This window comes from Pelodiscus sinensis, chromosome 11 (assembly GCF_049634645.1).
Source record: "Pelodiscus sinensis isolate JC-2024 chromosome 11, ASM4963464v1, whole genome shotgun sequence".
NCBI classification, from domain to species: domain Eukaryota; kingdom Metazoa; phylum Chordata; order Testudines; family Trionychidae; genus Pelodiscus; species Pelodiscus sinensis.
The window spans coordinates 30828918-30844231 of NC_134721.1; the positions used below are offsets into that span (position 1 = coordinate 30828918).

At 40.2% G+C, this 15314-nt stretch overlaps 1 protein-coding gene across 3 annotated transcripts in view; it reads left to right on the forward strand.

The window, feature by feature from the left end:
- DCP1A (decapping mRNA 1A) overlaps nucleotides 1-14820 on the forward strand; it is a 57240-nt gene extending 42420 nt beyond the window's left edge. For all 3 annotated transcript variants that reach the window (XM_006129734.4, XM_025188057.2, XM_075938915.1), the window contains 3 exons: nucleotides 1780-1845; nucleotides 6884-7102; nucleotides 10785-14820. In XM_006129734.4, coding sequence (XP_006129796.3) covers nucleotides 1780-1845; nucleotides 6884-7102; nucleotides 10785-10862 — 363 coding nt within the window. In that variant the 3' untranslated portion in view covers nucleotides 10863-14820. The remainder of the gene's footprint in view (nucleotides 1-1779; nucleotides 1846-6883; nucleotides 7103-10784) is intronic.
- Nucleotides 14821-15314: the final 494 nt, after the last annotated feature.

A 15314-nucleotide genomic window follows, 5' to 3' on the forward strand; every position in this document is an offset into this window, starting at 1 on the left:
GATGATGTGAATTCCTGATAAGAGGAATAAAAGTGTATTTTTACAGATTTCCTTCCTAGATAATTCTGTATAGTGCCACAGGAGTTGATAACAAGAAAGTCCAGTCAGGGTTTTGTGGAAGTATAGAATTGAATATTATTGACTTGTCTTTAGTTTCCCCTTTTATCATTCCTTCTAAGTGCTTCGCCATTTCTACTGCGAATGTAATTTCCTGTTATCCAGTTGAATAGGCAATATGTGATCTACATCTTATGTAGACTACCTTGAGGTCACTGGTGTTTCCTCTTACTTCCAGAATTGTTAAACTCTTTTTTTTTTTTTTTTTCCTGAAACCCAATTAAGGGTAATGAGCCTTTTCCATGTATGGAGGCAGATACCCAGATATAAATGTAAGCACAAAAGATTTTTGAGGCAGCTTGGAAGTCCCATATTGTTGTGTGAAGCTAAGGTTTGGTTTGGTTTTCTATTAATTATGTACAAGCTCACTATTTTTTTCCATCTGAGTTTTCTATTGCTTGCTGTTAACACAACCATAAAAGTAGCTAATTAAATTGAACACGCAATAGTTCATCTTCCTGCAAAACATATGAATTTTCTCTTGTACCTACTTCTGGAGTCATACAGAATTTTAGTTCTGTTTTTAGCATTTATGCAGATTAAACAGATCTATTTACAATAGATTTATCATGTTCTCTTAGGGTACGTTTAGACTGCACTGGTAAATTGGAAAAAGATACGTGATTTGTGGTATGCAAATCATGTATCATTATCCGATTTACTTTCGGAAGAGGCTTTTCTGAAATTTGGTGCATCTACAAGGCATCAAATTTTGGGGAAAAGTGTTCTTTCAGGCCATCCCTGAATGAGGTTTACAGGGATGGTGAAACAGCACGCCGGCTTTTTCAAAAAATTTTCCGAAAAATTGGACGTGTTCCTTGGACATGGTGTAGCTTTTCTGGGATACCGCTGGTATCCCGGAAAAGCAGTGCAGTCTAGATGTAGCCTCACTTTCATTATATTGATGTAATTTATCAAGATGTGATTGTAAATGGGGAATCATTATCAAGTAGATGTGCTTCAAGTGGGGTCCTGTAGGACTAAGGACCAACCTTGCACTTTTTAACATTTTTATTCATGAACTGGAAGAAAACATGAAATCTTCACTGATAATTTTTGTCATCTGCAAACGTTAGGGGAGTGGTAAATAGTGAGGAAGACAAGTTACTAAAACAGATCTGATTCAAGATACTCTCTGAAATTCTAGCAAACTACAGTATTTTTGGATTTCAATTATATATTGAAGTTTTTACATTGCTTAAAGGGAAACACGGAATAGAATTTTTCTATGAACTTGTTCTTTGTTTACTAAAACTTATTGAGCATTTAATTTTGGGGGAGAGGGGGCTGGTTTTTGCTATCATTTTCCAGCATACCTGAACATTTGGGTTCCAAGACTTAATTATTTTTAACTTCGATAGTCCCTGTCTTTGGAATTCTTTAACTATGGTTAAATGGCTACTGATTCTGCAGCCTTCGAATATAAACTCCAATCTTGTAAAGGCAAGTTGAAAAAACAATGTTTTGATCTGTTGTTTTGCTCCATTTATTAAATGTACAAATATAAAAAACTGCATAGACTTGTGTACTATGTCTGTTGTAGATGTTGACTTGTAACAGCAAAGAAAATATATAATTTAGATGTAGGAGAAAAAGATTATACTATTACTACAACAAATTGAAATGCTGACAGTAACATGTACACTTTCTTTAAAATTGCAGATCATACAACAAATCAGGGAGCCAGAAGTATTTCCACAACCCAAGGCTTTGCCAAAAGCCAACCAAGTAAGTATTTTAAACTTTTCTTGAGGAAATGAAATATTTCGCATGTCTACATTTTTTTTTTTCTATTTTACGGCAAATAATTTCTTGTATCTTGAAGACTCAGGTTCAAGACTGTAGTCATTAACATGTCCTTTATTCCTTTTCCACCTCTAAAAGTTCAGAAAATGCTATTATGTTTAGGAAAGAAGTCTATATACTAAAAATGGCTTCTCTTTAATGTATGATCTCTTCCCTGTATGTTTGCTGTACAGTGCTTGGGAATGTGAACTAGTCTTTGTGTTTTGTGAGGTATGAACAGAAACAGCAGACTTACCGCAACGTCTTTTATTGTTGGTGGTGGTGTTGATCTTCTAATCTCAGGTTTGAACCAGTAGCGGTTTTTAAAAGCATTTTCATATGTAAATGGTGGTAATTGAGAAATAGTAAGTAGAGATCTCCGTATTTCCATAAATATTTTTACTTAGATGTAACCCCAATATAAACATTAAGAGCTTCAATCTATTTTGGAAACTAGGAACTGTGCAAACATGTGACAGTCCCTATCCCAAATAACCTTACAATCTAAAAGACAAGGTAGACATATCAGGGGAAACATGAAGGACAGCATCCCAAAAGGTATTGTGATCTAGCACAGACTAGTTATGAGCACAATTTGTAGCTAATTGGTAGCAGTAATCATTTTAATTACCACTTCCCATTTTTATAGATTCCATTTTTAAGTTGTTAGAATCACAAAAGAATAACCTTTGACTATCAGCTTAATATAATCTCAAAATGAATTTTGAGAGTTGAATAAAAAATAATTAGCAGTAGCCAGAAAGCAAGCTCATATCTTGTAAAATATACCTGACCTCTAATGATTTTTATTTAATTTATTTCTAAATGAAATACATAATGAAATGTAGGCCTTAACTGGTGGCCATAAACATCTAAACTGATTAATGGCTTTAGAAAAATCATGAATGGTAGTAAGGCTTTTAAACACTATTTCTAAACTATGCTGTTCTAATTCCTCTTACATTATTTCAAAGCTGCTTTAGTAGTATGTTCATCTTTAATCAAGAGGGCAGAGAAATGACTTTGTTCACAGTTCAGTGAAGTCTGGAAATTGGCCAATAGTCAATGATCAGTTAGCTGTGTGACCGCAGCAACAAATGTATTACTTTTGAACTCAGAGACAATTTAGTGTGGTAGTAGTGTGCCACTGACTAAATGTGCAGGTTTAAATGTACTGTGATTATTTTTTAAATAAAATCTTATAGTGATCTTTTCCCTGTATTGTGATATTTTCTCTGTGTTGAATTTAATATATATTGTGTGGTTTAACCCTTTTAATATGACTCTCATGTAAACATCTAAGCTGGATAGTTTTGCCTTGTTTCTTTTTATAATAGTCTTAAGATTTCAAATTTCCGAAGGAAGCTTTTTGTTTGTGTATAAAGTTGATTTGAGTTTACCATTTATTTATACAGTAAAACTCCATTAGTCCGGCATCCAATGCTCCGGGACTCCTGATGGTCCGGCACCATCAGGAACCCGGAAGTGCTGGGGCAGCCGGACAGACTTCCCCCATTCAGCTGCTGCTGAAACTGACCAGCAGCTGAGTCGGGGAAGCCGGGAGCAGAGCAGTTGGGGTGCTGCTGGGTTGGTCTCGTAGCGCTGCCCCTCGGGGCTGCGGGACCAACCCGGCAGCACCCCAGCTGCTCTTGGGGACGCCTGGGGCAGAGCAGCTGGAGTGCTGCCGGGTTGGTCCCGCAGCGCCAAAGGACGGCGCTGCGGGACTAACCCGGCAGGACCCCAGCTGCTCTGCCCCAGGGGTCCCAGATTCAGCCGCTGCTGAAACAGATCAGCAGCTGATTCCAGGAAGGATTTCAGCTGCTCTGCCCGGGGCTTCCTGGAGTCAGCCGCTGATCTGTTTCAGCAGCGGCTGACTTGGGGACCCCTGGGGCAGAGCAGCTGGGGTGCTGCCAGGTTGGTCCCGCAGTGCCGAGGGGCTGCGCTACGGGACCAACCCGGCAGCACCCCAGCTGCTCTGCCCCAGGCCACAGGATTCAGCTGCTGCTGAAACTGACCAGCAGCGTCAGTTTCACCAGCAGGCTGAATCCAGACGCCTGGGGCAGAGCAGCTGGGGTGCTGCGGGGTTGGTCTCGTAGCACCGCCCCTCGGCACTGCGGGACCAACCCGGCAGCACTCCAGCTGCTCTGCCCCAGGCATCCCCAAGAGCAGCTGGGGTGCTGCTGGGTTGGTCCCACAGCCCCGAGGGGCAGTGCTACGGGACCAACCGGGCAGCACCCCAGCTGCTCTGTCCCAGGCGTCCCCAAGAGCAGCTGGAGTGCTGCTGGGGTGGTGCCGTAGCGCCGCCCCTTGGGCATCCCCGATTCAGCTGCTGCTGAAACTGACCAGCAGCGGCTGAATCAGGGACGCCTGGGGCAGAGCGGGACTATTGTAAGGGGGGGCTATGAGAGGTCTGGGGTGGCATCCCCTCGCACCCCACTCCAGACCCCTCATAGCCCCCCCTTCTGATAGTCTGTCATATCTGATAATCCGGCACCCCCTGGGTCCTAAAGGTGCCGGATTATCGGAAGTTTACTGTATTATACCAGTGGGTACTTTATTTCTGCTTCCCTGTTTTGGTGAAACTGGTGGTAGTGTCAAAATGAATCCTAAATATGTTGGTCATCTAGGAAGCCTAAGCAAAAGAAGCAGATATATCAGAATATGCTATATAAAACTGAGGTGACAGGGAGTCTTCAGATTAATCACCAGAGAGAGAGAGAGTTTTCCCTAACCCCCTCAAACAGATCTAGACTTCTGATAATTTGGGGCTCTTAACTTCAGTGGAAGGTATTGTTATAGTGAGTTAATATAAAGAAAACGGACTCAAAGCTATGGAGGCATGCTTTCAGAAATGAGCTTCATGAGTTGTAATTAAAGAACAAAATCAGATGAATTTTAATGTCATTGATTCCAAATTATTATTTGGCATTTTGGTTTGATATAATGCTACATTTCATTGGATGGTGGAGACTCCAGGGAATAAATCCAGGGTCTCCATGTTCCAGGCTTCAGAGGAACAGAACAGTTTGAGGAGTAGTTGACTGATACAGGATTAAATTTTTGCAAACATGTAACAACCTTTTTGATTTTCCCCAGAAGACTAGTCTTTAGGGCCACTAAGATACGTTATTCATCGTTTCAGTCTTGAGCTGCATTACAAACTTCTGTTGCTATAACTATGTCACTCAGGGTTTTGGAAAATCCACACCCCAGAGCAATGCAGTTATACCAACTAAACTCCTGGAATAGACAGTGCTAGGTTGACAGGAGATGCTCTCCTATCACTGTAGGTAGCATCTTCACTAAGTGCTATAGTGACACAGTTTCAGTGCTTTAAGTATGGACCGAGGTGGGCATGATATACCTGTGGGCTAGATCCAGTCCACCAAGCCTTTTAATCTGGCTCGCGGCCTACCTCTGCCACACTGCAGCGCTGCACAAAGTAACTAGCTGCTCCCTGTGGCTCTATGGGAGGAGGGGGTAGGCTTCACACACTATCATCATCCCCAGCAAAATCTCTCCGCTCCTATTGGCTAGAAATCACAATGCAGAGAGTCCCATGGAACAGCCAGCCAAGGGACTGCTGGCAGACAAGAAAGCCTGCTTGAGAGTGCTGCTGGCCGGGACCTGCTTAGATAAGTGTCTCCCGGCCACAGCCTGCATCTGGCACCCGGATGCATTCCTGCATTCAACTCCCTCCTAGACCCTGCACCTCCTACATCACTTCTGCACCTAACCTCTGTGCCAGACCCCATATCCGCTCCATAGAAAAGTGCGGCCCTTGACCATTTACCAGAATCTTGTAGTGGTCTCCTACCAAAATTATTGCCCATCCCTGATGTAGATGAACCCTCAGTTCTTGCTAACCTGATTTACTTTATGCAGAGTTAAGAACGCAACAGGGTAATGATTACAGGGAAGAATTTTGCCTATAAAAAGATAAGTCTCAATCTTATTCAGGCCCTTCAAGTTTTGTATTTGTAAAGCAAACTGATATGACTCGGCTTTTGCAGCATAACCAGCTAGCTTGTTACAAGTATATGTTTTTAAAGAACTCAGTATGATAATTGTCATCCCTAAGTGCCAGTGCCCTGAGGAGCTGCTAAATTCCCTAGAGTCCTTGACATTCCTATTCCACCCAGTAGTTGATTAATCTGTTTTCTCTAGCCTGTCTTTTTTGAAATCCTGGTTTTTAAAAATTGCTTATGCATGACTTTTTTTTTCCAGCTGTCCAATTACCTAAAGTGCCAAGTGTTTTAAAAACAAAATTATAATCAAAAGATCCAAAGCATAGTTAAACACCATCAGTGAGATTTCAAATGGAGCCATTTTAAATCCTCCAGATTCTTAATCTAATTAACCAATTTATTTGACCTTAACAAAAATTTAATCTGAATCCTAAAGGTACGTCTACATTGCAAGGCTAAACTCGAATTAAGCTATGCAAATTCAGCTACATCAATTGAGTAGTTTAAGTCGAAATAGCTTAATTCGGCTCTTGGCACTATCTACACAGCAGGAAGTCAAAGGAAGAACATAATTCCTTCAACTTCCCTTACTTCTCATGAAATTAGGGATTCCATGAGTCGAAGTAAGAAGTCCTCCAGCTCAAACTATTTCAAAATAAAGGCTTGTAGTATAGATATGCACTATGAAATAATGCTGCTGTGTAGATGTATCCTAAGAGGAAAGAAAAAGCTTTGGATACTCTTCTGATTTCGGTCATAGTTTGAAATGGTAAAATACAGCAGTCTTGTCCCTGAAGCCCAGTAAAGGCTCTCCCGTACTCTACAGATATCCATATTAGTCTTTACAAACAGATATTTGTCTCTGAGAGTTTGATATATAAAAGTACTCTGAATTTCTGTTTAGATAACATAAATGGTTAATTCAAGCAACAATGGTTAATTCATCCAGGTTCTTACAAAGACACTGATGTCTGCAGTACATGAGTGCTTAATTATTTTACTTTCTTTTGCAGGTGACACCTTCTCAGTTTGTTACAGCCACCACCACAGTGACTCCTTCAGTCCTCTTGTCTCCTAGTGTTTTCCAACAGTCAGCGGCAAAATCTACTGAAACGGAAAATAAAGCTAGCACCTCTTCTCCTCTCACAGTTGGAGCAACTGAAATTCAGACAATGCCTCCTACTGTTCTCAGTAGATCTCAGCTCCAGGAAACATTAATACATCTAATAAAGGTACTGTCAGTATCAGATTAAACCGCTTTGGGGTTTTTTCTGAATACGGAGGCAAGTAATGAGACTCTGTGCACTTGCAACTCTCACTGGATTCAGTAGATGTTACAAGAGCTCAGCACTCTTGAGAGCCTGATGATTCCACACAGTTCCATGTGTAGAGCTGATCCCTCGACTTAAGGTACCTTTCTTCCCAGGAGGGCACAATTTACATCCTCTTTGGGATCCAGGTTTAGTGATGAAATGGGGAACAGCTGAGAGTAAGGCCACGAGGGACATGCATTGGGCCTTTTCTTTTTCCATCAACATACATCTCTGTGAAAATCTGCAGAAAAATTAATGCAGCTTCAGGATGTATTAATCTTCCTATAGAGCTCCTCCTGTGCCTTAGCTCCCTCTAACAAGGGAGTTCCAGGGGTGATCTTAGGGCCTGCAATCTTTGGCAGCTCAGTTCCAGTGGATTTGCTCTGAGCAGAAAGACAATCAGAGACCACTCTACAGATTGCTCTGACCTCTTGTGTATATCATGGGATCTGCAGAATTTGTAGGTAAAGGGAGAAGTTGCATTGTTCCTGTTCCATTCTGTGGGGTTTTATGTTAAAAGGCGTGATTTGATACATGATCTTATCCACAAGAAGTTAAAAAATATATTTAAAATGAAAATATATTTCATTAATAGCTCAATCTGATATTAACTTGTTCCATTTTTATTTAACAAAATATTCCTTGTTTTTTTGTTCCTTTAAGGTGTGAGCTCACCTTGAAATGGAAACTGCAAGCATTCTGATTAATGAATTAGGAAGTTTTAATTAGCATGCTTTAATGCATCAATTAATATTTCTTCTGCAGTTCAGTTTTGCAGCTTTCCTCAGGGTGGTTCTCCTCTTAGAATGTCGTTACAGCACAGTTGCATTGATGCAGCTGCGCCACCGTAGCACTTCAGTGAAAACACTACTATACCAACAGGAGAGCTTCTCCTGTCAGCATGGTTAAACCATCTTCATTAGCAATGACAGCTATGTCGATATGACAAGCCCTCCCATCGATATAGCGCTGTCAGTCAGTTACTAACTGGCAGCGAGGTCAGTACAACTTCGTTGTGCAGGGATGTGGATTTTTTTCCCCACTCCTGAGTGATGTAATTATATCAATATAATGCAGACCTAGCCTCAGTGAATCACAATCGAGCTATTGCTCCTATAGGGACACATAGCAAGAGGACTATTTAGCCTCTTTCTGTTGTAAAATTACCACTAGTGTTACAAAACTTTGTGCAACATCAGGGATCTCTTGCTCGTTCCATGCTGATAGGTCTTGCACCTAAGACTACAGACACATAGCTCTTAGTGATAAATTTTTAGGACTGGAAGGGGTCATAGGAAGTCATTTCAGCTTGGTGGCTGTTTTTATTCTTTTTCATTACTTTTTTTGGGGGGGAGGGGGAATAGGTCAAATAGCTGCAACAACAACAAAAAATTGCTGACCCAGGAAAAACCTGCAAACTGAGCTCAACTACCAGTCTTTATTAGTATTAATTATTTAGTTATTTACTAGGAGGCTGTGTCCTCTGCTCGCTACACTCGCCAGCCCCCCTCTCTCTGGAGGCTTTTGCAGACAGAGAGCGTGAGATCTACGCTCATCAGTCCGCCTCTCTCTGGCGGCTTTCTCGGGGGCTGAACCTCCTTCTTGCTATGCTGGCCAACCCCCCTCTCTCTGGCAGCTTTCGCAGCCTGAGAGCCTGATGACGTCATTCTGTTGCCCATCAGGAAATTATTTTTATTATATATATATATATATATATATATATATATATATATATATATATATATATATATATATATATATATATATATATATATATATATATATATATATATATATATATAAAAATAAGGGGGGTGGGGAGGGAGAGAGATTACAATCATCATTAGTCAGATTGCACTGATTTCTGCTTATAACCTTGAGGATACTATTTGTGCTGTTCCATTTCACAGGGAGTGTGACTTTTGAGGTACAGTCAGTATATGCCCTATTGAGGCAGGAAACTGAATGCTGATCAAAATTGTCCTTCTCAGAAGTGGGAGATTATTTTATATATGTCCACAGTAGAGTACAAAGGTCTGAAATGCAAAAATGCTGAGAGAGAAGAATATTCGTCAGTTCATTCTGATTGATTGGGTGTCTGTTGTATGCTTTATCAATATATATAAATGATGAGAGCCTAAGAAATGGCTCAAACCTAAGAATGGTTAGAACATAAGAAAATTAGAATAGCTTTAAATACTGCATATTAGTGTACTTTTTTCCCGCTACCATATTGATCTAGGATTTTAGGCCCAGGAACACGCTGAGACAAAAATTGGTCTTAGAAGTGTAAGTCATCACAGAAAGTCTTTTCATATAATTGCTGGCATTGGCTGGAGGTGGATTTGGATGTTGGTGCTTTTCAGGAACGCACAAAGAGCAAAATTCTTTGTACCCCTGTGAAGCTCAAATAATGAGACTTGATGTGCTTGAAGTCAGCAGGAGTTTTGACAGACAGTGAAACTACAGTAAACTTCCGATAATCCGGCACCTTTAGGACCCAGGGGGTGCTGGATTATCACATATGCCGGACTATCAGAAGGGAAAGCTATGAGGGGTCTGGAGTGGAGTGGGAGGGGATGCCACCCCAGACCCCTCATAGCCCCCCCTTACAATAGTCCGGCTCTGCCCCAGGCGTCCCTGATTCAGCTGCTGCTGGTCAGTTTCAGCAGCAGCTGAATCGGGGATGCCTGCAATAGAGCAGCTGGGGTGCTGCCGGGTTGGTCCTGCAGTGCCGAGGGGCAGCGCTACGGCACCAACCGGGCAGTACCCCAGCTGCTCTTGGGGATGCCTGGGACAGTGCAGCTGGGGTACTGCCCGGTTGGTCCCATAGCGCAGCCCCTCGGGACCCCAAAGGATGGCGCTGCGGGACCAACCCAGCAGGACCCCAGCTGCTCTGCCCCAGGGGTCCCTGATTCAGCCGCTGCTGAAACAGATCGGTGGCTGATTCCAGGAAGCCTGGGGAAGAGCTGCTTTGCCCCGGGCTTCCTGGAATCAGCCACCGATCTGTTTCAGCAGCGGCTGAATCAGGGACAGCTGGGGTCCTGCCGGGTTGGTCCCGTAGCCCCGAGGGGCAGCGCTAGGAGACCAACACGGCAGCACCCCAGCTGCTCTGCTCCCAGCTTCCCCGATTCAGCTGCTGGTCAGTTTCAGCAGCAGCTGAATAGGGGAAGCCTGTCCGGCTGCCCCAGCACTTCCGGGTTCCTGATGGTGCCGGACCATCAGGAGTCCTGGAGCAGTGGATGCCGGACTAATGGAGTTTTACTGTAGTACCTTCCCTTAGGACAGTAATGCACGTTCTTTTCCACCCATTTAAAACTACTAGTAATTGCATGGGCTGGAATGGTGGTGGCTGTTGTGCTTCTTGTGCTGGATGTTAGGACCACTTGACATGAATAATCATGGGTCTTAGATTTCTAGCCCCCAGCCTCTCACTCCCTCAATTTATGTGATGCCTGTGTAGCTGTGCCTTCATGCAGCTAATCCTCTCTATATTCCCCATTCTTCAGGCTTTAAGTTTTGCATATTAGATAGGAAAAATCAGCACTTAAGTGTATGTTTTTAGTTAATGTTCTGCATGTGCTCTTTTCCCCTCCTGCAGAATGATTCCAGTTTTCTCAGTACTGTTCATGAAGTCTACTTGCAAGTCCTGACCAAGAATACAGACCTCAAACTATAATTGAAGTTAATTCAGTTCAACTGACAGTATGTCTGCTTCTGAAACAATTATGCCTCATCTATAAAGTTGTAATATTTTTTTAAAAAGAATATTTAGTTTTCAGCATCTTGAATTTTGAGCCTATTGGGAAAGACTATAAAATTACTTCTAAAAGTAATCTTCTCAGAAGTGATCTAGGTTTCACTGTGATCATCACCAGCAAATCTTTGTTTTGAAGTCAAATTTGTTTAGTTGCATATTTGCATTTTTTAGCAATAACTGGATGAGCACATGTTTTCTCTGACTTTTATTTCCAGCTACCTTCAGTACTAAAACGTTAAGGGGAGCAGTAGTGGTTTTTAAACTCTCCAGTGGACAGTACACTACACAGATCAGAACAAAACTCGTTTGTAAAACCCACTTATGGTTGTGAAGGCTTTGTACAGGCTGGGGAATCTCATTTATCATAACTAGCTGGATGCCCTTAGAGCTAGATGTTTGAGGTAAGGGTTAAAAATACTTTTACCCATTCTTGTCCAACAAACAGCTTCTACCCAATGCATATCCTTACTTTGAAAGGATCCTTTAGGTTTTGGTTTTTGCATCTTTGGTCACAAGTACGTGTCCAGTAGTGTGCGCTCAGTTTCTCTAAAAAAGAGGATTTTCTAGGATAGGACAATTGTGTTATTTAAGTAACAGCTTGATTCTGTACTTAAAATTAGATCTGAGAGAGAACACCACTCGAAGACTATATTGTTTTCCTGTTCTCTGGAACTCTATAATATTTTCAGTATATTGTTTCTGTTAAGCTAAAGATGGGCTAATGCTAGAATTGAGTTTTCATTCCATACTTGTGTTGGCACGGTCACGCTGAAAACTCTACAGATGGAGAACTGCAAACTGACCCCTTGCCTACATGTTTTTTTTCACATTGCATAGTACAGGGGTTGTATTTAGTTGAAAAGTGAACACTTCTTACATATGGTTTACCATATCCTTATTTACCATTGTAAGAATCCGATTTCTTCATGTCTCCCCACTTGAAGTCAGAAAAGAATCTCTTGTTATTTTTTACTATGCTGCTATTGGTCTATCAGTGACTTATATTTATTTCTATATGGCATGCAAAGGTACTTAGTAATACTTTAAAATAGGTCTCAGTTGATTCCAGCAATAGTTATTTTAAGGACTGGTTTTTGAGTAGAGAGGTCTTGGTATATTTGGTAAAGGATAATTTGTAGTAAATTTAACCAGTTAGGATGCTTTGCTTATTTTTTCCAAGCACTATTGCAATGAAGAAGGAACAAGTTTTGTTTGGCTGTATAAAATAGAATATCCTAGTGATTAGTTGTAATAATGTTGGCATAGTCAAGGGTGCAGTGTCATTTCATTGGAAATGATCAACTAAGCTTTAATTGTGACTCAGTCACAAATCCGTGTGCTTATAACAAATTGTGTGTGTTTTTCATATGTCTAATAATTATTTTAATTTGAACTTTGTGCATGAATAGAAAAGGGTTTTGTTTAGCAAAATCTGCCTTCTGAAGAGTTTTTCAACCTTTGAACTCAGTGTTTTCAATTTAAAATATTTAGTATTTTATATTAGTGTGCAGAATTCAGGGAAATGTGCTAGCGATCATGTGAATTTACCAATATGTAAGCATTAATCGTAGCATTTGAATTCAGCAAGGAAGACTTTCTGGACCTTGTAAGGAAGAAGGTGATCTTCCTATACACCTACCAGACTTATAATAATATGCACAAAGCAATGTAAATTTCATTAGTTTACTTAAGTCCATACACCTAATACAAATAAAACTTGAAGACCTTTTCTGCAGGAGAAAGAACGGGGGAAAAATGCCAAATTAGTGAGCAGTGCTCTTGGATATAGTCCTAGTGGAAAATAACTAAGGCCATCATTAGATGTCTTTTCTCTGGCTTCAACAAATACAGAAACAGAACTTTCTTGACTTTTTTTTTTTTTTTTTTAAAGCATTTCTACTAAATGAGGGTGACTGGAAAGAGGAATTCCCAATATAGAAATGAGAAAAGGAATTACTGAGATAATAACAATTACAAATATTTGTGTTAACTTTCAGTTAAATACAGTCACATCCTTAAAATGCCATATCCAAAGATTTATAGAAATGATGGGATACTAAAGATTTCTCTCATATGGATTGGACTTTCATTTTAAGTCTGTAAGTCATGAACAGTTGATCATTTGGGAATGTTGTTTTAATTAGCAAAGTATTATAAGGTGATTATGATCTAAACCCCAAACATTTTTATTTAACGTGCTTGTGTTATACCTGTCGAGGAACCTCAACAAGATATTGGTAAAGCCAAGTTCTCTTAAATTTTTATATTACACTAGCCTGGAAAAGTGTCGTCTTCCCAGTTTGCAGAATGAATATAAAGCATAGTGATGACTAAGCAAGCTTTCTAATGAGTACAACTGATTTCTATTCACACTGAATTCTTACCCACATTTACTCCAACTGCTGTATGTATAAACAGACACACACTGGGAGAACTGGAGTCTCTTGTAGTATACCGAACTGTTGTAATAAGACAAAATTTAACAGAGAAACCTCTTTAACGAAGGATTGCATTGTAAAACAGAAGCTCTGCTTCAGAATAAAACTGGAGATGTTTTATAATGTGGAAGTCGTTTGATGGCTTTATTCTGACTATTTTGAACTTTTGTATTCTAAAATTGTCAAGTTAGTTTCATTGCTTGATTTATATTAGCTGCAAGTACTGATTGCTAATGCATAGCTAGTTACTATGGGTCATAACAACTTAACATCATTTAAAGTGACTTTTTATTTTGGTAAAAACTACTACTTAATGTGATCGTACCCTTCAGCTCTGAGAGCGAAAACTGTTAGTTTAGGAGTTTAGACTTTATCCCCAAAATTGATTATCAGTCTAAGGATGTGATTTATGTGGTCACTGTTAAGTCACTTTAAAAATGATAATCTTCAAATATAGTTTGAAGATTTACAGCTTTATTATTCACAAAATTAAGGTTGTTTCTCAGTTTTGTAGCTGTTACATTAATTTGCACAGTTTTATGGAAGATGCCAAACCCGTATTGATTTGAAAGCAGTATATCTTGTCGAAGTAAAAAACATTTACAAAAGAATTGAGGCAAACTGCGAGAGTGATTATTAAGTTTAGTTTCATAACAACAAATTGCCAGGTATTGATATTCAGCATGTTTGAACATTTCCTAATGGACATGTTTCATTTTGCCTACATTTTGTTTTGCTTCATTTTGGTGCATTCCTTGAACCTATAATGCCCTATCTAGTCAAGTATGTAATTACTGGGAAACTTTCAAAAGAGTGATTATTTTGGAATGTTATCTTTAAAAGGGTGTGAGAAACCAGCCATTTTCCCCAGCTATTTGAATTGTTTCTTGCCTACAGCATACCTTTTACAGGAGGAATGTGTGCAATATATTTCACCTCAGTTTAATCTGACATTGGTGTGAAAATGTTAAGATGCAATATCTTCCTTCGACTTTAAATTGGAAAAAATTGCAATATCTTTCCCTGATGGTCTATTTATTTTTTATCTATTTTGTGTATGGGCCCACTGGGGGGAGGGTTAAAATATAAAGTAAGCATTTAAAATGCATGAATTTTTTTAACCACTTTTGGCTTCATGGGTTATTATTTACGTGCATGTTTTTACATTATGAAGATGCTCAAGACATTGGGCTTTTTAGTAATTCTGGACATATGGTCTACGAACAGGTGTTTTTTAAAGTCAATAAACATAGATACTGCATCACTAACATTATGGTATGATATGGACTTCATTATATCCTCTATGTATGTTTGCAAATATTAAGTTATTGCATAAATGTTTAAGAACTAGCATTTTTCATTCAAAATTTTGTACATTTGCAAATATATTTTTGTAATAAAATTTCAAAAACAAATATTTCAGCACCTCTTACTGTCTTCCAGTGGTTTTTTTCATTTATAGAGATAGAAACTAGCTATGGGTAGAGACTCAAAAGTTCATGGGCTGCCTTAAATTTTTAGATTTGGCAAACCAACCAATAAATCTGTAGTATCTGCACTGCTGATACTACAAATTGAACCTCTCTAAGCTGGGACTCTCTGGTCTGGCAACATCCATAGCCTGGCAAGATCACAGATGTTCCTTGTCCAGTGGAGGGCAAACAGCCTGGAACCCAGCCAGGCTTGTGGAAGGGGAGCTGGCATGGCAGCGGGCTCTAGGGGGGCCAGCAGAGCTAGTGGCTGGGAGTCCAGCCACAGGAGCCCAGTTGAGCCAGCATCGGGGGGGGGGGCCAGCGTGGCAGTGGGCTCTGGCAGGTATGGCATTTGGGCTGGGGATATGAATGGTTAACTGGTTACCTGGTAAGCATCACCCTTGAGAGCTGCTCCAGCCCGTGAGAGCTGGGAATTGGAAGTCTTTTATGTGAGGCCAGAA